General features: G+C 42.1%; 1 protein-coding gene across 6 annotated transcripts in view; it reads left to right on the top strand.

The window, feature by feature from the left end:
* ush2a (Usher syndrome 2A (autosomal recessive, mild)) overlaps positions 1-26432 on the top strand; it is a 222984-nt gene that overhangs the window by 11814 nt on the left and 184738 nt on the right. For all 6 annotated transcript variants that reach the window (XR_008831481.1, XM_056413166.1, XM_056413164.1 and 3 more), the window contains exons 6-12: positions 10622-10757; positions 15017-15080; positions 16702-16803; positions 16988-17177; positions 18498-18712; positions 21359-21580; positions 23581-23674. Coding sequence is in view for 5 of the 6 variants with exons in the window: in XM_056413166.1 (XP_056269141.1) it covers positions 10622-10757; positions 15017-15080; positions 16702-16803; positions 16988-17177; positions 18498-18712; positions 21359-21580; positions 23581-23674 (1023 nt within the window). In the remaining variant the exon portion in view is untranslated. The remainder of the gene's footprint in view (positions 1-10621; positions 10758-15016; positions 15081-16701; positions 16804-16987; positions 17178-18497; positions 18713-21358; positions 21581-23580; positions 23675-26432) is intronic.

Raw genomic sequence — 26432 nt, 5'->3', positions numbered from 1 at the left:
CTGTTGCAAAAAAAGTAGAACTGACTTCTTATTAAAGATGAAGAAGAAGGTACCTGAGTGTCGTAGTGAGTTAAGTTCAAGTCAAGTTTAGAAAGACACACACACATCCATCTATATATTTGTTGGGGAGAGTCGTTCGTGTATCTAATCTACACTTTGTTCTAATCGGAAAAAAAGGAAAAAAGCATTAATTATATATATAAGACGACAAAAAAAGCATACATTATGCATCAGCCAAAACAGACAGACACACACACTCCACTCACTCCTCCCTTTGTTCATACTTTGCGTTGCATCTCACACACTCCTCACTCTTTGTTCAGCCACTTTGCGTTGCAATGCAAAAATGTGAGCATGTCCATGCTCTGGCTCAAGCTCGCTCTTTTCTTTGCTGAAAACAGCCGTTCAGATGGTGTTGAGGTGGCAGGATACAAGTAAAGACTTGGCTAGCCTGGCCAACATGGGATATCGGTCATTGTTAGCCTTCCACCACAATAACTCTTTTCTCCAAAGTATGTGGGACTTCGTTCCTCACTTGAATAAACATCTCCTCCTTCGCCTGCTGTATCCTCATCTTCACCATCAGAACCAAGGAGTGGAGTCAAGTAGAGGCTGATTAGTTAGCTGTAGTATTCATGACACTGCAACTGCCATGCTGACCCATCTCCTTCTCTCTTTAAGTGCCACTGTTTGCACTTTGGTAAGCAGTCTCCCGTTCTCTCCTCCTGCTGCTGCACAGCAGTGAGTTGAAAAGCCTGCAGCGAGCTGACTCCGTAGGCAGCACTCTGGGTGGACTAGCCCCCTTTCACAAGTGGAGTATTGCAGATATTGGTCCACTCCATGAGCATGATGACACATTCAAAAGGCTTGAGAACTGAAGCTCTTCCAGAATGCTCCACTGGTCTGGTTTCAAATCAAGGTGCCCTTCTCTCTGTGTGACAGAGCTGTCGGACAGTGTTGCTGTTACAGGCCACCTTTGTTAGAAGCCGGCTGATCAATGCCATTGATGACAAGTTAAAAAAAGTATGCAGTGCAACGAGACAGAGACCACCCATGCTTCTCAGCCACAATATTGGCACCATTGTCATGTACTGGCAATGATTTTTTTTTGAGAAAATTTCATATTGGCCACTACCTGCTGTAATGTAACACCCAAGGCCAGGCATTCAGTTGCACACTTGTCCACACATCTGTGGGAGAGCAAGTTTGCTGGTGGTGATTTTCGTAAAGCCGTCATCTTCAACCACGGACAGGTCAAGACAGCGCGGGCTCGTGTGTACAGTGCATTTCCCCGTCAAGAATCCTCTCATGGTTATTTAGTAGGTGCAAGTTATGTTCATTTGTACACAACATTTAAAAACAGCTTAAGTGCTACAAAATAACTTTAAAATGAAATCAGAAAGTACAATACACATAAATATATTTGTCAACAATAACCTATATGGGACAAAAAAAAAATATATATGACATATGAAAAAAATTAAAAAGGCCAGAAAAAAAAGGTTTAGTCATGCATGCTATAGTATACACCTGCATTACTGCTTAGAGCTAACGCTATAACTTAACATGCTAGTCTAGCTGCTGGATAGGTAAACAGCAGCAGCAAAAAAGCTGCTGGAGGCGTTATGTTCCTCACTTTCTAAACGAAAAAAGTAGATTCTATCGTGACTCACCCTGCTGTTAGTGCTTCTATTGCTCCGTGTTGCATTGTTTTTTACATACACACACTTTTTTAGCACACACTTTTTGTTGTGTTCAATGTGAATGGATTTGGACCTTGGATGACTTTTCTGCCTCCATTTTTTTTTTCGCAGCATTTTTTCGGGTCTCTCCGATGATCTCTCTGGTCGTCTTTCCGCTACCTCCGCTCCGCTCCGCGCGCGCAACTATTTTTTAAAATATACACAAACAGCTCCAAGACTTATCGAGTGGCGTAATAATCGCGCGACACAACGAATCGATAATGGAATTCGTTGGCAACTTTTCTAATAATCGATTTTTATCGATTTTATCGATTCGTTGTTGCAGCCCTACTTTGTTCTCTGGACCCTGACGGCTCATCTTACCGTTTGGCTGCTCAAAGTTCTCCTGAATGCCGTAATACCTTAAATGTTTCACGCTGAAGTAAACCGGGAGACTGTGGCCTCTGTGTTGGTCTGCACCGACCGGTCTGATGCCAACACAGTCTCTTCTTCTTCTTCTTCTGTCGTTCCTGTTCTCTTCCTCCCTCTGCCCTCCTCTTCATCACTTCTCCCCACCTCTGATGCTGTGTTCTCTGTTGTTGTGAATCGGTCAAAACTTGTTATCTGACCCAGCTCATCTACCTTGATCCTGACCTACTTTTATCATTGTCTCAGAGCACAAGTTACGAGTACATCCAGTTGCACCTGGAGTCACACAGATATAGGCCCTCTCAGAAATAAGTTTCTCTTTTCTCCATACATATATATATATATAAACCTGATTTAAATTGTTGTTGTTTGCTTCTACAAACATGCTTTACCTAAATCTATCCTCTAATTACATTATTTGACCCTCCAAGACGTGTTGAGAGTGCTGCTGCTGTGACAAGCTGCTCAATTAATGTTAATCAACTGTAAGGTATGCGTATTTATTGCTGTAAGAGAATAAAGTCACTTTGACATTTGACAGGAAAAGAAGGAATTTAAATAAGGGCACATCAAGACATTATGCAAATAACTGATGACATGATTTGCAGTCAGGGAAATAGAGTTAAATATAAAGTGTTTGTGTTTACTGTTTGCAGTAAGACCGAACGGCTGAAAGTGGTTTCTTCATTTGTGTGTTTGCATGCATGCGTGTGCACTAAATACAGTAAATGTATGAGTGTGTATTCATGGTTGTGTGTGTGTGTGTGAAGGTGAGGCAAGGTTGTTATGTAGGGGTGAAGCGGACGCCTCTATGGTAGCCCTCTGCCCGCTGGCACAGGAGGCGAAAGGGCACGAGACTGGCATCAATTACATAGTGGGAGAGGAGGAGAGAAAGGTGTGTGTGTCTGTGTGTGTGGGTGTGTGTGTGTGTGGGTGGGGGTTTGAGATTTTCTGTCCTCAAATGAATGAATTAATTAATCTTACATCAGCGTCTCATGCCAGTGTGCTGTCTGGCCCGGCCTAATCGCGAGAGCAAGGCACTAACACGGCCTGGGTTAGTGGTTTCATTCCCACTGGAGCTGTGAGATACGAGAGCTAAAAATGTATTCGGCAAGGAGGCTGCAAGGTGCTCCGTATAAAAGGGTCCACTTAAGAGCACACCGTACGTTAACCTGCCCTTTCTACAAGAAATATAGTTCATGGTATAATCTAGAAACCCCATTGTGAGCAAACATTATTTTTAAAAGAACCATGATAATAATAATAAAAACAATCAAACTCATTTTCACTTCTGGAGGTCGAGTTCTGCACTGACCTGAATCTGAGACTTGTCCAAACCTGTGTCGTCATGACCGACCCGACATACGCAGTGATATTATGGATATTGATCTGACATCGTGTTACATAAGGATGAGAGGTAAGGATGCATTGATAGTCTACTCTAATGTACACTGATACTGATGTTTTTAAATGGATCCGTTATCAGGCCGTTCTGGCTCTGATCAGCATTAAATACACATCGTGTTTCCCCCAACAATTACATTAATTAAATCATGTCATGTCTTTTCATTCTACACAGTGAGAATGACGTGTGTGTGTGTGTGTTGGGGGGGATATTGGATCCGTACTCTGAATCGGCAGGTACCCAAAGTGTCGGAATAAGAAGTGGGGGAGACACTGGTGGATTGGTAGATCTTCTGATTCGATCCTTCGTAAGGGAGACATTTCTCTGTGAATTATTTTTGAAGATATCCAAACCAGAGCCAGAAACATCAAACGACAACATGACTCAAACCCTGAAACCGCGTCAGGACCTGGTGCATCTGAGCCTTGTGACTGAGTCTCTCTCCTTTCAGTGTGATACCGAACGCTCTCATGGCCGTCTCCCTTTTATTAAACGGGACTTCTCTTTGCTTTCTGCTCGGAGAGAAAAAGTCCTGGAGACTTATGGTCTTTATTAAAACGTTGATGTGTCACCGTATAAATGTCCCCCCACTGTATTTTTCTGTCTTTATCTTTTGTCCTTTTTTTTCTTCTTGAAGATGATTTTCTCTCTCTCTCTCTCTCTCTGCCTCATCTATCTCTCATTCTCTCCCCCCTTCCACCCTCTTTGTCCTTCCCCTCGTATTCTCCTTACACACACTCCCTCCCTCTCCATCTCCCTGGGGACAATTTTCTTTTCTTAAATAAACTGTCATAGCTAGTGTTAAAATATGGGCCCTACATGGGGCGAGCAAGGCAAAGGCATCGGGGCCCTGGGCTGGTATAAAACATGGATAATATGCTGTGAGAGGTAATTGTGTCTTTTAGAGCCGAGATGAGTAGAACAAATGTGTCTCCTCGCCACCCTCTCTCTCTCTCTCTCTCTCTCTCTCTCAATCCTTTCCCTCCTCTTCCTATCTCTTTCCTTACACACTGCAGCCGTGGTAATATGATAGAGAGAATAGTGGCTGTACATCAGAGCTGCGAACAGTTCATAGTGGGTAAGGGCAAGTATATAGAGGGGAGAGAGGAGTAAAGAGGGGGAGGCTCGGTGGCTGAATAACAAGGAGAGAGATAACAGTAGAGAGAGAGGGAAAGGTGACAGTATGCCTGGGGATGCATAAAGTCACATTACACTTTTTATTTTTATTTACCTCACTTTGGTTTGCATTTAGAGGACATAAATATCTGGGAATATCTAGCAAGCAAAATCATCTTAAAGCTAAAATCATCTTCGTCGGATTTTAAGTCAGATCATCTGGACCTGAAGGTGATTTTTGAAAAGAGGGCCTCCATCCGTCTGTTAGTTCAGGCTTCATGAACATTTTATACAAACACACCTGAACAAAATGTGTCTTGTTGCAAATGTTTCCCTCACAGCATGACATATGTCATTTAGCTTATTAGAGCCATGGTGAAACAGAGGATGTGCATGTGGTTCAGTTGGGCAGCTGATGACCAGGTATTGATGAAGGCAGCTGGTTGAGGGCCTGTTTTCACCCACATTTATTGCAGAAGCGGGATGCGTGGGGGCAGACGCCAGGAGTCGGGGGATTAGAGGAGGTTAAAAGGAGAGGAACAGATAGGTGAGGGAGCGCAGACGAGCATGAGAGTAGCGACACGAAAAGGGGAATGTCTGGGGAAAGAAAACAAAAGACGGTGGAGCAGAGTTCAAGAGAGGACGGTTGGCGATGTAGGGATGGAAGGTTTAAAGAAAGGAAGTAGAAAGCAAGGAGGAGAGGATGTTAGAACAAAGATGGAACGCTTTACAACCTGTAAACCCATAGCTTCACTTTATGTTTCTTTTAAAACGTCTGGGTGTTCTTGCACATGTTTAAAGACATTTACACGTATGTGTTCCACTCGCTACACCTTCTGAAGCTGTGCATGACTCGCTGTGAGCCTCTGCAGTGGGTGGGACGGTTCGGTCCCTTCTTGTTCTTATTCTCTCAGTCGGGGTGCACCAATACAGAGATTCATTGGATATCAGGCTGATATCAACTCAAATAGCTGCATTTGAACTGACCTGTTCTGGAATTTTAATTATTCACTGGATTCACACAATAATTTTAATTCCTGTCAGTTTTGTAGATTTATTTTATTTTTATATAGTTTCTTGTGTATGTAAAAAAAAAAAACCCTACAATAACAATTCAGTACGTATATATCTTTGATTTTATTTGTTACATTTAGTTTCTACAAAGTTAGGAAAGCAATGTATAAACCAAGCCCGATGTTCCCTTACACTTAAAAGAATGAACCCACTCAGCGAGGCCCAGAGCTGATTAATTAAACACTGGGATCCCATCGATACCCAAAGCTCAGGTTTCGCTCTTGGGAAGTCCTATTTGTTTGTGTCTGTTTCCTTTTGTGAGTCTGCGATTGATAACATGTGTGCGACAATGACTGCGCAGTGTGTGTGTGTGTGTGTGTGTGTGTGTAAAGTGGTGTTTTACATTCACACCCGTACAACATTAGGCTCCTGCATAGAGTACAAGGCAGAATGTGAGGTCCTGGGACAGAGAAGTCGTCTGTGTACAGATTGTAAAGCCCTCTGAGGAAAATGTGTGATATTGGTCTATATAAAATAAACTGAATTTAAATAGAATTAGAATTGGTTTCACAGTGTTAGTAGATGAGGAGGACCGTAAGAATAACTCTGACCTCACTCTCACTGGCAGCTACGACGTCGTCACATACATGTTGTTTTAAAGGAGGACACTTTGTGTGAGACGTTTGTGTAAAGAATGAGGTTAGTCAGGTGAGATGTCTTGGACCATGATCAATGACAATAACATATTTGAAAGGAAATAGCAACTTACTCTGAGCCTTCAACATCCAAATGATACAGACTTGTTACCTTCGCATTGAAAATGCGGAAGGTTATGTTTTGATCGCCGTGTATTTATTTATTTATTTGTATGCGTGTTACTCGCATAACAAAAAAAGTATTAAACCGAATCGCATGAAATTTGGTGGGATGATTGTTTATTATCCGGGGACCATTTGATTAGATTTTGGGATCGATCGGGTCAAAGGTCAAGGTCATGAAAAGGTCAACATCTTCTTGAATCGCATGCAATTTGGTGGGATGATTGTTTATTATCCGGGGACCATTTGATTCGATTTTGGGCTCGATCTGGTCAAAGGTCAAGGTCATGGATAGGTAAAAATCTTCTTTTTACCATAGCACAGTAAATTTTTATCCAATTGGCATGCAACTAATGCCAACATGTTCATAATTCAATGCCCAATCTTGTGATATGCGAAGGTATGCGCTCTACCGAGTGCCCGTTCTAGTTTTTTGAGTTTTCATTCGTTATTAATATTACCTCCAATCCAGTTTGAATATACACCTATTTAAACACCGTCCTTCATATCATTGCAGAAGAGACAAGGTTTATTTAATCATTCCATTAGTCACAAATGGGTCAGTTTAAAAATGTTGGCCTTTGTACAACATTTAAAAACAGAACTTTTACAGAGCAATACATTTGTTTTTTATCTGCAAGACACACTCAACTGTTAACGTTGGTTCCGCAGTGGCAACAGAACTAACGGTTTGACATGATACTGTTGCGTGGTCTAATTCTATTCATATTTCCTGTGCCATTCTTACGTTTGGGGCCCTCAGCTACAAAGTGAGCTCAGAGGAAACACTGCTGTCCACAGTGGACTGAGCCATGGTTTGGCACGAGTGTGAAAATGGAGAAGAGCTTTCGTCCAAATGCCAGTCTCCAGATCACTAAAAGCTTTCCACTCAGGGCTTCCCTGGGCTCTTAGAGAGGCTTAGGTGGTAACAGTGCCAGTGGGGTGGGTGGTGCACAGGGAAATGCGACTTGAAACTCCCTAAGAGCACAGAAACCTTTGGAAGGAAATTGTTTAATAAGAAAGAAACTTCCTCAGAGAAGAATTAGAACATATATTACTGTAAGTTTAATGTAATAGCTGGAAAAAACATGTTTAGCACTTCTATCGGCAATGAACAAATATAACAGCTATCAGTTTGGTCCAAAAAAATGTGAAGTCACAGGAGCAAAGAGCATGCAGGTACAAATGGTGCATTGAATAGAGGCGGGACTACAGGCGCTGCAGGGGTTAGGTTCAATATCCAGGATTGAACCCTGCTGAACCCATCTCTTCTTCCATCTTCAGCTTCAATCTTCATGCGAATTTGCAGCAAAGAAGAGCAAAACGGCAGAAACCAATAATGTCAGAGCAATAATGAACGGGTTTCTATCAAGCGTTTGTCCTGTAGCTTGGGTTTGCGTAATAATGGAAAAGAGTTGCGTCACGGTTATTTGTGATTATCGTGATCACAATTATTGTGGGTGCACCTTGCACAATAAGAGATTATTATTACTGGGAAGTAACTAATATGGAAGATGTCTCTGTCTTTATCACTAAGTAATAACTGTGAGACTGCCCAACGGCATGCTGGGTACAGCTCATCCTCCGTCACTCCCTACACAATATTAACTGTTACACTGCCAGACAGTATGCTGGGTACAGCTGGCTCCTGGTTGAACCCACAGGTACGTGTTTAAGAGCACTGCATGAGTGTATATTAAAAACACGTGATGTACAACACCAGGACACTCAAAAGTAATAGCAAATATATCATAAACCTTTATTATTCATTAACCGCAAACACGTAATGTTAGTTACAGTTAGTTATCACTACTTGTGGGCTCTGTTTAGTTTATATTAGAAAGTGCATCTGAAGGTGACGGTGCTGTAAAGTGCTTTAGTTAACAACATGCATATCCTCTGGATGAAGGGAGGAGGAGGAGAGGTGTCGTTTAAAGTAGTTTTCTTTCCTCCGGACTTCGTGCACACAGTCCAAAGGAGACCGGTTATCATCAAGAAAGGATTTATTTGACTCCTTTCCCTTTTTTTCTCTCCTTCCATTCTCAAAGAACTCTGAAGTTAAACGGGCTAAAAGAGAAAAAGAGGTAAACGAAAGGAGGAGGAAAAAAATCTCGATGGACGGGGGAGAAGGGAAACAGAGGGAAAGTGTTTGTGAAAGGTAACAAAGGGGAGTTGGCTGTGTTTCAAAAGGGCGCGTGGCAGCGAAGGAGGATGAAGCGCTTCAGGGTTCATTTACATCAGGCCTGACAACCGCCTCACATCTCCCCAAGAGCCACACCGCTCCGGCTTAGAGGTTTTAAAGAGGGCCCTTCTTCTAGCTCCCTCTCTTACACCCGCTCTCTGACTTTTCTTTTTCTCCCTCCTGTCTTTTTTTTCTTTCTTCTCTCTTTCCTTTTTTTCTTCTTCTCTCCTGCTCTCTTTCTCTCTCTCTTCTGCTCTCATGCACTTGCTAGTCTTCAATCAGCCATCATGAAAGTGTCTGTCTGGGCGTCTTAACTATCCTCTGAGAGGCAGACACTTGTCTGGGCCTGCCTTCATCCCCTAAAGGCGTTTTTTTTCTTTTTTTTTGGACTTGGACTTATTTCCCTCCTCACACCTTTTCAACTTCCCTAAAGAGCTGACAACAAGTGAGAGCGACAGGGCAAGATAAACATGAGGGGAAGAGACAGCTAGGGAGATGAGCGGGGGGGGGGGGGGGAGAGAGAGAGAGAAAGTAAAGATGGTTATGAGAAATAGGGAGAGGTAGGGAGCGAATGAAAAACGAGGTGAGGGAACTCAAAAACAGACAGAAAGAAAAGGTAGTGGAATGAAATGACCTCGTGAGCAGGAGAAAGGACGAAGCAAGGCGGACCGGAGCAGGAGACGGAGAGGGGGACTCGAGTAAGACGGGGAGAGTCCCGTTTATCAGCGCTCCCACAGTGTGTTTCACAAACGCAGGATTTAGAGATCGGGTAAAGGGAGGAGCGGGTAGGACGGGGCACATGAACGTTTTTTTTCTTTTCTTTTTTTTTTTAGGAGGGAGAGCCCCTCTTATGGAAGTATCTTTCTTTTTGCCCGGGTTTGATGTGAAGGGAGGCTGCTCTCGCTTTGACAATGTTGTCCGCCGTGCAGTTTTTAATATTCATGCAGCCGATCGGGAAAAGGAGAGAGGGAAGATTTTTTGGTCAAACAGAAAGCTAATTTGCGGCTGAGGCAGTTTAGCCTGAGGCTCTTTCTGCTACTGGGGAAATGAGCTGGAAGATTAGCCGTATGTATAATTCACACACACACACACACACACACGTGGTCACACTCAAACACATGCACAGATATGCAAAAGCACACACCGATGGAGCGTGCGTCCACTTTTGAAGATGGACGCTCACTTGGAGCAGCTGCCACTCTCAGCTGCTCGGCCTCTGCCGCTGCATCTGCCCCTCAGGCCGCTGCCTTACATGGACGTCGGCTCCACCGTGGGACTCTCGATGGTTTCCAATGATGACTTATGTACATGCTGATTTATGTATTGATCATCTCTGTACTTGTCAACCTGGTGTACAATTTCTAAGATGCTATTAGACAAAATCAACAAAGTTTTTTCATAAAAAATAAATAAAAATCTGACTGCTTGGGCCATCCTCATCAAATGTTTCTGCTACTCTGAAAATATGTTTTCAAAACTATTTATTGTTGTTTGTTTACAAGTTAGCTTGTTCACATAGTGTAGCATTTAGAACAGGGTTCTACGGTCATGGAAAACCTGGAAAAGTCATAGCATTTAAAAATGTTTATTATCAATAGTCCTTAAAAAAATTGAAATCTCCACATTTTTGGAAAAGTCATGGAAATGTGTTATATTCATATGTTCATTTACATAGTTTGATAAAAAGAATAAACATTTATCTAAATATTTATTCTTTTACCCAAACTATTTGTGTCTTTTAAAGGTGTACTCATGTATACACGTGTGCTCATGTATACACCAACATTTCACAAAGTGTTTGGTCATGGATATTTGGTTTAAAGTCATGGAAAGGTCATATAAATCCATTGGTCAACATGTGTATGAACCCCGTTACAATATAATGACACTTTTCAATTTGTTTCCGTAGAAAATGTAGACTGTCCACGTCATTGAGCTGAAAATGCACAAACTTAGGTCTCACTCTGACTTCCAGGTCCACGACAGACGTGTGAGTCTATTCCTGGATGGGTTTGAGGAGGACGGGACGCCATTCGACACACAACCTCTCTCCGCCAGGCTCTCTGATATCGGCGAGGACCGAGCAATGTGGGTGGGACTCAGCTCCAACGGTAAAGATGCCCGTTTTTTTCCCTTTTTTTCCCCCTCATGTGAAAAGTTTCATTGTTTGAGAGATGGAAATGATCCAGTTGCCAGATTACATGGCACTGCATTAAAACATCTCACAATTATTAACCTCTCAAAAAATGTTGTGATATATTTATTTAGAATTGCAGATATCTCTGCAGCAGGAGACTCAAACAGTAAAGGAGGACACTTGTTTTCATACAACCCTCCTCTTTTTTTCTCCTCTTCCATGTGGGTAAAAATGACCTCTTAGTTTATCTTGTCTGTATATCTAAATATGGTGTCAATGACTACTCCACCTTTATCTTCCTTCCAGCCTTCATCCCCTTCAACTACACATCTGTGATTGATTGGTGGTGCCTGGGAGCCGTCTCAGTCAATCGGGGAGAAATTGAGAGAAAAATTATATCCGTTCATCTCCAGAGTGATAAACGAGTGTTTTTCTTCTCGTTTATCAGGCATTGATCCCTAGTTCACGGCAGGTAGCATCTGATCAGCTGAAGATCACATCAGTGGCTGTGATCAATGCAAGTGATTGGCTCGAGGGGCAAAGAGAGAGAGAGAGTGTTTGCGTGGTTGTTGAACCTGGGGGCCTGTGTCTGGAATTCTGATCAGTGGATTGATTATGCGAATGCTGATCAGATGTAATGATTAACGACGGTGTCTGTGATTTGAGGGGACCCTGCTGTCTGAAGACCGCGTGTCTGATAAGTAGAGTGAGACGTTGTCGAGAGCAGAGCTTCAGATGACAACGGATTACATGATCGGTTTTCACAACGGGAGTAATAACGCATCATTAGGAGAACTGATCGGAGAGTTTTCGACACTATTTGTGGTCTGCGTTCTTTTTTAGCCATCGCCATTCTAATTAGCTGTAGCTGAAATCACGATGGACGGCAAACTATTGAAGGACAGAGGGAAACAAGTGAGACAAAGGGCTCACAAAAGTCCCAGTGGTCCGAGTTCTCACGGGAAACTGAGAGCGACGGATGACAGAAAGTGAAACATAGAGAGAGAGAAGACAGAGACCCGCACAGAGAAGAGGGAATGAAGGCTTATACCTTGAATCATCCCGGTAACAATAGGCAGAGTGCTTTTCACAGGAAGGCATAATCCCATTTCCACACGCTAAAGAAATCCTGAGCCAAAGCCTGAGGCTGCACAAGCACACACACACTGTTTGAACACACTTACATCCCGTAACACTCTCCCTGTTTCACACACATACACACACACTCCTCCTCCGACACACACATACACACATACACAGTTGGGCCAAACATGGCAAAGCCTCTCAAATGCAAACACACTCATCCACTCCCTTTCTCTCATGTGAGGATGCTTTTTGGGAAAACACAGTAAAGCCTCTAACACACACACACACACACCTGTACAATTCAATTCAATTCAATTCAGTTTATTTGTATAGCCCAATTTCACAAATTACAAATTTGTCTCGGAGTGCTTTACAATCTGTACACATAGACATCCCTGCCCCAAAACCTCACATCGGACCAGGAAAAACTCCCAAATAACCCTTCAGGGGAAAAAGGAAGAAACCTGGAGGAGAGCAACAGAGGAGGATCCCTCTCCTAGGATGGACAGATGCAATAGATGTAATGTGTACAGAAGGACAGATTTAGAGTTAAAATACATTCAATGAATATGACAGAGTGTATGAATAGTTCATAGTAGGCATATTCCACGATGGAGACCTCCACGATCCATCAGGCAGATGGCGGTGGGGAGGAGGAGTGGGCGGAGTCTCAACAGGACAGTGGCGTAGTCATGAGCAGGAATTCCACGACCCAGACGATCCATCAGGCAGATAGGATCTATGCCGTCTCATAGGGTCCGATGACCCCATGAGACGTAAAGTCAAAAGGACTTCCGGGAAGAAAGCAGAGTTAGTAACGTGTGATTGAGAGATGAAAATTCATCCTTAAGGAGAGAAAAAGAGGAGATAGGTACTCAGTGCATCCTAAAACGTCCCCAGGCAGCTATAAGCCTATAGCAGCATATCAAGGGGCTGGACCAGGGCAAACCTGATTCAGCCCTAACTATAAGCTCTGTCAAAGAGGAAGGTCTTAAGTCTACTCTTAAACGAGGTGACTGTGTCTGCCTCCCGGACTGAAATTGGAAGCTGGTTCCATAAAGAGGAGCTTGATAACTAAAGGCTCTGGCTCCCATTCTACTTTTTAAGACTCTAGGAACTACAAGTAGTCCCGCATTTAGTGAGCGTAGCTCTCTAGTGGGGCAATATGGTACGACAAGCTCCTTAAGATATGATGGAGCATCACCAATCAAGGCTTTGTAGGTTAAGAGAAGAATTTTAAAAGTGATTCTTGATTTTACTGGGAGCCAGTGCAGAGCAGCTAGTGCAGGAGTGATGTGATCTCTTTTCTTAGTTTTAGTGAGAACACGAGCTGCAGCATTCTGGATCAACTGGAGGGACCTAAGAGATTTATTAGAGCAGCCTGCTAATAAGGAGTTGCAGTAATCCAGTCTCGAAGTAACGAACGCGTGAACCAATTTTTCTGCATCTTTTTGAGACAAGATGTGCCTGATTTTTGAAATATTACAGACACAGACAAAAGCTAGACATGGCAGGGGTTCTGTCGACGTTATCCGTCTCTTGAGCGTCGAGTTGTTGTCAAACTTAATAGAAGTTTGTTGGACACTGAAAGTCTCCGGCTCTCTTTGAGCCAGACTCCACATCTTATGTTCTGTCCAACATTGTCACGTAGGTATGATAGTGTGTGTGTGTGTGGAGAGATGAGTTGGGGGCTCGCCTGTGTTCATTGAGACGTTTGATGGTGTTTGTTGTGTGCGGTCCAGTAACCACATGTGCGTTTGGACATTGTAAGCACACGTTGGAGACGTTCCAGTTCGTGTTTGCTTGAGACTTTCGACACACTTCATATACAGGACTGTCTCAGAAAATTAGAATATTGTGATGAAGTTCTTTATTTTCTGTAATGCAATTAAAAAAACAAAAATGTCATGCATTCTGGATTCATTACAAATCAACTGAAATATTGCAAGCCTTTTATTCTGATTTATTGCTGATTATGGCTTACAGCTTAAGAAAACTCAAATATCCTATCTCTAAATATTAGAATATCATGAAAAAGTATACTAGTAGGGTATTAAACAAATCACTTGAATTGTCTAATTAACTCGAAACACCTGCAAGGGTTTCCTGAGCCTTGACAAACACTCAGCTGTTATAAATCTTTTTTTGTACTTGGTCTGAGGAAATATTAAAATTTTATGAGATAGGATTTTAGAGTTTTCTTAAGCTGTAAGCCATAATCAGCAATATTAAAAGAATAAAAGGCTTGCAATATTTCAGTTGATTTGTAATGAATCCAGAATGCATGACATTTTTGTTTTTTTAATTGCATTACAGAAAATAAAGAACTTTATAACAATATTCTAATTTTCTGAGACAGTCCTGTATGTCCAACATATTTACCTTTTTTGCAGATCCTTTCTTCTCAACATCACGGCTTGTCTCGGGTTCTCGCCGTCTCTCTACCTGCTAACAGATGTGTTGTCACTTATTATTTATCATAGATGGAAAAAGTAAAATAAGTTCAATGTTTCAAGAAAAAGTACCCAAATGTTTGTTTTACAGTCTCTCAAATGTGGAAGTCTCCTTTGAAGACATCATTCTGGGCTCTGGAAATGTGCGATACATCAGTGAATCAAACATGTATTTGGAAGATTAATCAATCATACAAATATTAGTTATTTGCAGATAAATCCTCTAAAATGTACTAACTTGTCCAGTGTTTGAAAAAAATCATATGCAATTATAATAATTCTACAATTTCAAGAACGGACACAGGTTTTGGACAAAGGACCAGCTCCAGAAAGGACACAGCTCAGGGAAGGAGCGAGGAAACACACTTTTATCTTTGTTTATCTTTCTATCTAGCTCGACTGTCCCTAGACGGACCTGTTTTGGCCCCGGCCTCAAACCAAACTCATGAATTTGTCCTTGTAAGCCCTTCTGCTCTCCACTGGAAGCAAATGTAGACTGTGGCCGGTCCTGTGTGTCTATGTATCGTGAACTCGGCCATTATAAGCAGCTGTGGGCAGCCTCACTTAGCCGCTATCAAGAAACTGATAAGATAATCTACTAAACACTGTGAAATCCTCTCACTCACTGCCTTCAGTACAAACCCATTAACCCCCTCTCTTTATGTTCTTTCCTCCTCTCTCTTCATCTCTCCAGGGTCTAATCAGTTCATTGGACGGATGCAGGACTTTAGATTGTATCCTGCCACTCTGACCAACAGGTGAGTTGGATAGAGTAAGTCGGCGAGACAAGTGATGAGCAGCTACGGGGAGAGAAAGGGGAATGGATCAAAGAAGGGCCAAATAATACGATGGGGAAAGAAAAAGGTTTGAAGAGAAGGAAGAAGAAGAAGGAACCATGATTGACAAAGGAAAAGGGAGTGAAATTGGTAGCTATGGATAGATTAAATAAAGGGCAGAAGGGATAGAAATGAGAAGAAATAGATGGATGTACTGTATAGATTAAAGTGGCGCGGAAAGAAGAGCTGTATGGAGCGATAAAGGGAAAGATGGTAAGAGGAAGGAAGGGGAAGGCTAATCGTTGCATCTTAAGATCCATACTGCTTCCAGAGGATTTTCCTGAGAATTCAATACAAGGCAATTAGTGTTATGCTTACCGGTGATGTACTGCACACAGGGAGGACCGGGAGCTTACAAGTTCCTCTCATCAAGATTGGGTTGGTACAAAATGAAAGATTGAGTTTTCAAATTGCTCCTTTTGATTTTCCAGTTTGCACTAAATGTTTAGTCGAAGGCCCTCAACAGGTCTCGAGATTGTATCTCAAGATGTAAGTTACGACAAAGCCGTCTTTGGTCACTGTGTTGTTGTTGTTGTTGTTCATCCTCATGATCGCTGCACAGTTGAAATTGTATTAGGAATCCATACCCCATAATTTGTGAATCTGTATGTTTTCTTTCTTTAGATGGTTCAAATGTTTTTTTTTACAAGATTGTTGGTGCCTGATTCAATTCAGTTTATTTTTTATAGCCCCAAATCACAAATAAAAAATCTGCCTCAAAGGGCTTTACAATCTGTACACATACGACGTCCCTGTCCCAGGACCTCACATTGCATCAGGAAAAACTCCCCCAAAAAACCAGAACAAAACCCTTCACGGGAAAAAAAAATCGAAGAACCCTTCAGGAGAGTAACAGAGGAGGATCCCTCTCCAGGATGGACTGATGAATAGATGTCATGTGAACAGATGAGAGGAGAGAGGGGGGGCACATCAGCAGGGTCATGGCAGGAGGCCAACTCAGTAGGCATCGCGAAACAGGTCAGACCAAGGAGGTCGGCCTTTGAGGTAGGAGGCACAGAGGAGGAGGCAGAGCCATTGGGAAGGAGGCCAGGTCTAGACCAGAGGCTGGATGCAGGAAGCAGGGACAAGGATTCATCCCCCAGCAGCCTATAAGCCTATAGCAGCATATCAAGGGGCTGGACCAGGTGAACCTGATTCAGCCCTAACTATAAGCTCTGTCAAAGAGGAAAGTCTTCAGTCGACTCTTAGATGAGGTGACTGTGTCTGCCTCCCGGACTGAAGGTGGAAGCTTGGTCCATAAAGGAGGAGCTTGATAACTAAAGGCTCTGGCTCCCATTCTACTTTTTAAGACTCTAGGAACCACAAGTAGTCCCGCATTTAGTGAGCACAGCTCTCTAGTGGGGCAATATGGTACTACAAGCTCCTTAAGATATGACGGTGCATCACCAATCAAGCTTTGTAGGTGAGGAGAAGAATTTAAAATGTGATTCCTTCCTTGTCCAAATTTACTATTTATATTATTCTATGTTGCTTCAGCGTTGTATTATAGTTATATATAATCTGCTGTTTCTTGTTTCAACAGGGAAATCATGGAGGTGTACTCCGGGGTTCTGCCTGATCTCCATGCCCAGTCAGAGTGTCGCTGTCCTCCCAGTCACCCCAAAGTACACCCTTTAGTTGAGAGGTACAGTATCTTCTAATGAATACATAAAAGTAAACTGTATTTAAATATATAGTGTAAATGTTTTTTGTATTTTAATGAGCCTTTTTGTGATGAACCATGTCTTTCTTAAGTTTCTCTCTTCAGTGTTGCTGATACTCCCCTTTGGAACACTAATATACATTTGAGCTACTTTCACCGTCAACAGATACTGCATTGCCAACGGCGTTGAGGACACCACGAGCGACAGAGTCTTACGGCTCAACCTCAATGCCCATCCACTGAGTTACATCAATGATCAGGACATGGGCACCACGTGGCTTTCTAAGATCATGACGACACAGGACCTGGATGAAGGACTCACTCTTACCGTGGATTTGGTGAATGGACAATACCAGGTAACACATACACACACACGCATCTATTCTCACACTAGTGACAGACAGATGGATAGATGGGCATTGCAGGTGAGAAATACAATAACTGATCTTTAAGGCGACTTAACTGCTGACGCATATCTACTAGACAGAAAAAAATAGTTTCATATATTATATGAATTAGAAATGTTCTCGGAGGGTGGTCCACGCTATATTTACACTCAATAATCAATTGAGGATGAATGCTGTAAACTTGCTTGCCTTTATTCGGTCACTTTAAAATAGATTAATGCAACAACATGTGCAATCATGTTAAAGTTTGAGGTGGTAATGATTTAGTGGGAGAGAAGTTGCTGTCAACCTCTACAATTAATATTTTTTTAATGTCATAATATCGATGTGAAATCCTGGTTTAGGGCTAACTTCGGATCACACGTTTTGACCCTGTGACATAAGCAAAAAAGGGGGTTATTCTTTAATCATTGAGTATTCTAAATGGTGTATCAGCCCCTACCTGCTCATTCATTGTTCGTTAGTTTGGGTTGGACAGTCAACTAAATTCCTTTCGTTGTGCAGTTCACATTTGAGACGCAGCGCAGCATCGACGCGCTTCCACCTGCGTGTGCAGTGAACAGGAGTGTCATCCTCTCGCTAAGCACTGCAGGGAGACAGACAGGAGGGCAGCGAGAGGGAGAGATATTGCTGGATTTGGGCGTTGTCGACACCGGGCCTGTCAAAAGACTCGTCCCTCCTCTCTGAAGTGTGTGTGTGAGTGTGGGCAGGATTTTGGGAGCTATTCGGACGTGGAAGCTCAACTCAAGTCCCCAGATAAAAGACACTTACTTTCTGAAGTCCTGTGTGTGTGTGTGTGTGTGTGTGTCTGTGTGTGTGGGGGGGAGGAAGGGGGCTGCAGGGGTGTGCGCAGTGGTGGTGGCTTAATGCGCTCCCTGCTGTGTAACCCAGTGTCCCGGCCCACACTGTAGTGGGCCAGATAACACTCAACACACACACACACACACACACACACACACACACACACACACACACACACACACATGAGCATGGTTTATGTGTTGTAGGAAGCTACTTGTGTGTGTAGATGGGTGTTTATTGGTTGTGTGAGGGCTGTTTGTTTTCAATTAACACCCTTAATTATAACTTTAGATTATCCATATAGAAACACAATTTATGACATTATAGAGTTTAAAAAAAGTTTTTTTACCATTGTAAGACTGCACAAGACCTTCCTTTTTAAAACGTGCTCTACTATGTACTATGGGTTGCATTGTATATTTGTACTTGTATTGCAAATCTAACATATTACTGCCCCCTCTCCTCCAGGTATTCTATGTTATACTACAGTTCGGTGGGCTCTTGCCTGAGTCACTTCTGATCCAACGACGGAGGCTCGACCTCACGGAGCCGGAGAGGGGCCGCTCCGCAGAGCAGCCCTGGCTGGACTGGCAATACATGGCCATGAACTGCAGTGTGTTTGAAATGCCAAACAACGGGCCGCTGCTGAGACCCGACTCCGTCAACTGTCTGCAGCTGCCCAGGTTGGTACCATGTGGGAATGAGTGGGGCGGAGAATATTCAGCATTATTTACCTTACTGTTAAGAGAGAAACAGGTATTGTATACTGTATATTTTTTAGTTTACAGTTCACAGACTCTGAGAAAATAATTTTTAAATGATCTTCTTATCTTCTGGAATGCTAACGCAATCATATGAACGCTCATATGAAAACACTCCATTAAGATGATTATCTGTGTGTCCCCAAAAAAAAAAGGAAACATCAAATTTGATGGTTTAACCCCCTGAACCACAAATACGCCAGCAGGATGGAAAAGCATGATTTCAGAATCGTCAGACATTCATCTTTCCGAAGGTCTATGAACATCATGTGTGAAGAGAAAATCTACCAAAACTAAGCTTAAAATGGTGATATTTATTGAAAGAAATTTAAAATATTTAAAATATCACCCCAAATAAACCATTTGAAGGAGAGGATACGCTGTAAGTAGAGATTTAAACATGTAGAGTTAGATGTATATCACACGTACAGCCACCATTTGTTCCAACATTGGTAACACTTGTTGGCCCTCGGAACAATGTTGTATATATACATTCCATTGTTTGTCAATTTTTGGAGAATAAATTAAACTTGCGTTTTCATGATTGTAAATGTGTTATACTGCACAACATATCTATTTCTGTACTTGTAGCTAACAGGTTTTATTGTTTTCATAGAGGTCCAGTTCTTGTTTATTGCTGATAAAATCAAGGCCACAGAAAGAATAATATGACGAGAGCGAAAAACAGCCTAAAAGGGCTTCGGGTTCATCAAGGTGAAAGATAATTTGAGGTCGCGACAATATTCACCTGAATCTTAGAAAAACCTTTGAAAACCTTGCAAATTAAAGAGAACATATTGACTGGACATGGACTGGACAGAAGCACATCCAGCGCTAATCAGGTGGGGCAAACATTTACTTTGTGACCTGCAGGATATTCAGCATTGTTGTGTAATTTGAAATAAGCTCTCTTATTTCTTTGTCATCAGTCAGATGAAGATAAACTCTCTCTGGCAAATTGATCACCTCATTTGAAACCGCCTTAATTCATCTCATTAAAAAAGTACTGAAATGAACTCCTCCAGCAGCCTGTTGTTTTGTGTGGGTATTCTCCCCATAGCAGAAGCACATGTTTCTGCTGCATGCTGTTGGGTGGTCATGGCCTCGTTCAGGCGGAGGAGATTACACAGAAATGACTGCCAAGACTAAAGAAAGAAACGCACATTTATGCACGCACACATTCATGTGTGTTGGTGCATGTATTAATATGCACAAAACTCAAAAGAAATAACAAAATTAATTGCACGTATACCCATTACACACATATACATTTTAAAACGTGCACTCTTTCAGTGACTAGGTTTATAAAGCTACCCACCTACAGCATTGCCTTGGCACATGATGGCAAACTGGCCTCGGAACATAGTCTACACACGAACATAGTCTACACACGCAAACACACACACACACACACTACATCTTGGCATAGCTGCTTGTATCAAGGCCTCGTTGGCACGAGATGGAACGGGTATCAGTAGATCACAGATTCGGAAGTCGTTGCTTATTTTTCACTTGACTGACAAGTGATATCACATACTGTGTTTGTTAAATTGGCACGAGAGCAATTGAGCTTCACATTGGCAACACGATAACACTCTGACGTTAGCGGTTGATAATTTGATCAAAAAGAGCACCGTCTTTGATCTTGATATATGGTTTTTTTCTTCTTTATTTAATTACGCAAGAGACGTCGCCGAATCCGAGGCCGCTCGAGTGTCTGGCAAGATAACCTCCAGCGCCGCAGTCATTTTAGGTTCTCACACCAGTCAATTACAGTCCCGCTCCAGGAGAGCTGTTGGTGATACGTGTCTTATCTACATTCACAGATAAACAGGTTATTTTTTTGTGAGATGAATCGCATTTGCCCAAAGCAACAAAGAAAAGCAAGTCAGAGCTGGAACACACTTAATTTAACATACATGTTGGTCCATGGCGAACATTGAAGTTTCAGTGATGGAGTCTCGTTTTTTCCTTCGCTATAGTTATCGCAGTAAGACAAGTATGTGTGCAGTGGTTCAGTGGTCTCGGCAAGTGGTCGGCAACTGGACACCGTTTTCCGTTTGTAGTCCGGTGGTCGTGACTTCCAATAGTCTTTGGTTGAATGCAGGTTAACAGAAACGCAATCTGGGAACTCACCAGCTATTGTCTGCCAAACACACACAGTTACATACATACACCAGGAATGTGGCCTGAATAATTCTCACAGCATTGCCTGAAGTCAAAGAGGAAGGAGGCTGCAGGAGAGACGGGAAGAAAGAAGGAAAGAGAAAAGCCCGTCAAGGTCAAAACTAAAGAATCGTTGTTTTTGTCTCTGCCATAACATTTGTGTTTTGTTTGGATGCTTTTTAGTACAGATGCTGAACTTCAGGCCGTTACCAATATCGATATTTGGAAGTTTCAAAAATCCGATAATGGTGTATCAGTTCACAGTTGTTGTTGTTGTTTAAAAAAAAATCATTTTCTGATCCCTTGATTGTTTTGTTTGTTTGTTGCAATAGTTGTGACCTTGACACAAACTTAAACTCAATTGAATGTGTGATGTGTGTTTTTATTTTTCTTGTGTCCCAGCGGTTCTCCTTTCTCCGGAGGGAGCATCATCTTCAGCCTGCTGACCCCCGAGCCAAACCTCCGGCCCGGCTACAGTGACTTCTACAACACGCCCGCCCTGCAGGAGATGGTCCACGCCTCCAAGGTCAGGATTCACCTGAGTGGACTGTCCCACCCCGAAGCAGCCGGGGCGAACCAGCGCCACCGATACTACGCCATCAACGAGATCACCGTCAGCGGCAGGTGAGGAGTGACAAGAGATCCCTCGATGAGGACCTCGTCTGTTTCTGTTGATGGCGTTTTGAATTACAGCCACGGTCAATTATTTAATTTGACTGATGTATTTAACAACTATAAAGTGATATTCTGTCCTTAACAATGACATATTTCTGGAAGTGTTTACGATTATACTCATTTATGTAGAGGAATCCTCATATGAAGCATGATTTCGGTTCTGTTAGTGAACGTTTACTCCCGGTGACGGATCAAGGGTTCGATTCCCGGCTGGCCCGACCGTCTGCCATCATTACCCCGTTCTCTTTTACCCATATTCATGTCTCCCCACTGTCACTGTCAAATAAAGGCATGCATTCATCTTTAAGTCACTCCTGTCACTCGTCCACGGTTTATTTTTCGATGGCTTAATTAGTGAAAAAGAAACACTTGAAGATCTTTTTCAGTATTGATTTCTTAAAAAATGTGTGAGGAGCCCCGTTTTTACATCTATAAAGATGTTTCCACGCAGCCCGTTGAGTACCAGCAGAGCTTTCTGAGAGTAATTGTGAACACATCTCTTCATTAGACTGACAGAGTGACTGTTTTTTATGACTGTGGTAATTACAGGATTATGCAGGAGGCAATCATCTCTAACTCTTTCTCTCCCTCCCCCTCCCTCTAAGCTGTTTTAATTAGTAGCTTGTTATAGTGAAGTGGGAGAAACGGAGATTTAGAAGTGCTGAAATCTCATCTGTGTATTAGTCTCCCTCCCCGTCTCCCCCCCCCCCTCTTCTTTCATTCTTCTTCCATCTCTCTATCTCTTCCCTTTTCATTCTTTTTAATACATGTAAACAATCGTGTTGGCAAGGCAGAGAGCCCTCATAACCTGAGTGTGTGTGTGTGTGTGTCTTTGTCTGCTCTCATGAGCGTCGTTTGTCCTCCACGTGAGAACAAAGTCCCTCTCACATTAAATTGCTGCATGATTTCGTGGTGCAGAAATGTCATTCAGCATATTCTTTTTCACAACTCTCTCGTCGGGCTATAAAAACTATGAGTTTAACGAGGAAAATGTTTTCCTGATTCCTGTCATTTTCTTGTAGATGAATGCCCAACGTAAGAAAAAACATTGAAAAATGACTGAACCTAACTTTATTACATCAAAACATACTCTGCTGAGCGGCACAATTATAAATATCATTGTTCTTTATTTTAGGGCATTGGTCTTTATTTGTGCAATGTGAATACATTGTACTCATAATGATATTGATCCATATATATATATATATATATATATATACCTACATATCCAGGCTATCGTTTTATATATATTTACAGTATTTATTCACAGTATATTATGTGAAATATGTGTAATATTTTAACAGTGATATAACATGACATGGCACTTCATTAAGGGAGTAAAGGGTGAACAGGCTACTTAAAGGTGCAGTGAAATAAAACTGCTGATTTTTCTTTCAATAAATAAAGTTGTTGTTATTATATTGCATTTCTGCCAATATAGCCCCCTACATGCTCCACAGTGTTCCTTTAACATGCTACATACTGAGGACACCAGTCTCAATAAACATATTTTTCTATCATTAGCCTTTTTACAAAAGAATATTGAAAAGGCTCCTTTAAGTGCATGTCTTAATATCTTTCATGTTTCACAAAGTATTGAAATGAAGGGCTGCATTGAAGGCAGTATCATTTTAAAATGTGAAGGAAAAAAAATGTAAAAGGTCAGCGTGAGATAATTCTGTTAAATGAATCATGATGGTCCAGTGTTGTTAATGTAGGGATGTGTGTGTGTGTGTGTGAGTGAGAGAGACAGGGCGACCTGCTATGTTGCTCTGGTAGTTCTCAGGATGCCATTTAAAAAAGTTGTATGGGTACTTCTTACTTCCTTACCTAATGGCACTGCAGCAGTTCCATTAAGAAGTACCCATTCAGTTGTTTTAAGCAGATGTGTACAATGTAGTTTTGGGGGACCTCCCAGTATTATCTTCCTCTGCTTGTCATCTGGCCAGATGTGAGTGTCACGGCCATGCAGACCACTGTGACACCCGTGTGACGCCCTACCGCTGCCTGTGTCTGCCCGAGAGCCACGCGGAGGGAAACAATGTGAGTACACACACAAGCTCGTGACAACAATCTGTAATACTAACCTCATTTGTAAGTTTGGTGTTGGACCTCACACACCCCTAGTTCGTGTTTTATATAGTGTGTGTGAGATTATTAGAGGGTCTTTTAACACACACAAGGTCCACCTGTATTAACACAAATATATATATTTTCTTTTCATTCTTTTTTTAAAAATTGAAAGTAGGCATCAATTAGACATTTACAGATGTCTTTCAGACAATTGATATTCCATGTGCAGATTTTTAGATGATGCTCATTTTAGTGACACACATATTTAGAGCAATAAGTGTAAAACATAGGATTAACAACAACAAAGAGACAGAATGAAACAAAAAGAAAAAGAAAACACTGTATAACTATGGAGTGATCTATTCTCTATTGTATATTTTCTATTGCACATTCATTGATTTATGAAAATAAAATCAGGGCTATGAGGTGTTACGTATATTTTTCCTAAAATGCCAAATGTTGACAGATGCTGTTATCTTCTCCATGTTGTAAATGTCCATTGTAATTATGCTGGTTTTTAATGATCACTATAAGAATTAAATCCAGATATTCACTCATTTCATTTTCAAGCATATAAACACTCACACACACACCAACACTGAGCACACTGAGACCCCCTGTGGAGAGATTTCTCATGGTCTTAATTAAGCAATTTCCTTCTCGACAACATTAAAGGGACTTCTCTCATAAATTATAAACGCGCAGACACATTTATTAAAACCCATTCCTTGTAAAATATAGTTTTCCTTTTTTTAAATTCAAGTTCTCTATTCTTCCGGGACATGTACGTCAAGTGCCATTAACCGGCGTTCTTTGGGACGCATGCTGTTCACCCGCAGAGCGAGGCGCTTTTTGCTGTGAACCTGACATTCTGGATGGGCATCAGTGCGGTCAGACTGCTAAATCAGGCAATACACTCTATGCCGTTAACGCTGTAAATAACTGACAGCTGACATCAGCCTTGTTGGCACACGCCTGCTGTGAGGGTTGTGTGTGATTTATGATAACTGAATGCGTGGTGTCTCGGATGTTTTCCACTAGATTTACAACGGGTCACTTCTTTATTCCAGAACTCTAATCTGGTCTAAATAGTCTTCGGTTGCTTTCACATTGACTTACTTCAGTTAAACCGAGACGCTGTAACTGAGCTTCCTGAATGCTGGTGATGAGGAGTTGAATGTGGTTTGTTTTTGTGTTTAACCCTCCTGTTACCTTTAGGGTCAATTTGACCCCATTCCATGTTTAACGTCGGTGTTCTTTGGGGTCAATTTGACCCCAGGCTGTTTTTCACTGTCAAACATATAAGAAATATCAACTTTTTTATATATTTAAAGGACTATTTAGGTAGTCAACAAACAAACATGAAGTACCTCACACTTAAACTTGGAAAACAATATTAATTCCAATAATTTTCTGGAGGTTTTAATTGCTGGGGTCAAATTGACCCCGAGGGTAAAATATGTTAGTAAATGTGAAGGTAACAGGAGGGTTAAGAAATGATATAGTGGGAGAGACAAAAGGCTTGCATTGAGTTTGATTCGTGTAATCCTACGTAAAGCAGCTCCCAGTGCAGAACGGTTTACAATCGGGCGGAAATATCTTATTGGGTTCCTAATTTTGAATTTAAAAGCATCTTTCACAGGAGATGTTTGAGTTAAACCAAAAGTGTTCTCCCAAAGCGAGTACGCTGCAGGCTTGTGGTTTGATTTCAGTCTCGTTTGATGTTGACCACCGTGGGAGCAGCCGGCCTCGGCTCGCGACAAAGCTAACGCAACATCGCCCCAAAGAAAGCTCTCGCCGGTCAGCAGTGAGAAGTTCAGTGTGACTGCTCCACCTCACCGGAGCGCAGGACGGCCTGCATTATTCACGACTTATGTATCATTCATACACCCCGCGTTTCTCGATATGTGTGTGTGTGTGTGTGTGTGTTTCAGACCAGTAGAGAAGTACAGCTGTCAACCAGCAGCTATTCGATTGGTTGTCTCGTGTCCTCAAACTCAAATACAAACTCTCTCCTACACTCTGTGGCAAAAACACATCCTCCTGCCCCTCTCTCTTTTTCCCTTTCACAGCCTCTATTTCTCTTCTTATATTCGCCACTCTTCTGTTTCCTCTCTTTCGGTCCCCGTTCTCTTTGTCGATCACTCTCTCGCTCTCGTACTCTTGTCTCTCTCTCTCTCGGGTCCCGGTTTAAATAATGTCTCAAATCGACTAGAACAATGACATTCCCTCTGCATGCATCTCTAATCAGCTCTTGTTCTGTCTCTGTTTGCCTTTCGCTTCATTTCCCTTCAGTCGTTTTCTCCCCCCCCCCCTCACTCCCGTTTGACTCCCGTTTTTCATGCTCCATCCCTCTCTTTATTTCATTTCTCCCATCCTCCAAATCGGTTTCTTTTCTCCTCAGACTTGTACGTACAGTAGATCTTTTGTGTTGGAGAGATGCGCTGGAAATAACCAATGTGGATATATATGTGTGGATATGTGTGTGTGTACGTTTTATGGAAATGAATCTCTACTTAAGCTACGCTTCTGTGAAAGACGTGTGTGTGTGTGTGTGTGTGTCTATACAGGGTCCTTTCTCGTGATCATCTGTGCGTCCGTGTGCACGTTTCCTCCAAACCTGTCCATGTCACCTCCCTGAGTGAATATTCAGGGCCTTTCTTCTGCCTCTGTAATATTGGAGCATGAAAGGCCGTGGGGAATGTGAGCGTTTTAATATTGCATGCCT

The sequence above is a fragment of the Pseudoliparis swirei genome, chromosome 4 (assembly GCF_029220125.1).
Source record: "Pseudoliparis swirei isolate HS2019 ecotype Mariana Trench chromosome 4, NWPU_hadal_v1, whole genome shotgun sequence".
Classification (NCBI taxonomy): Eukaryota; Metazoa; Chordata; class Actinopteri; order Perciformes; family Liparidae; genus Pseudoliparis; species Pseudoliparis swirei.
Note: the sequence above shows the minus strand (reverse complement) of the source record. Positions and strands in the feature narration are given on the sequence as shown.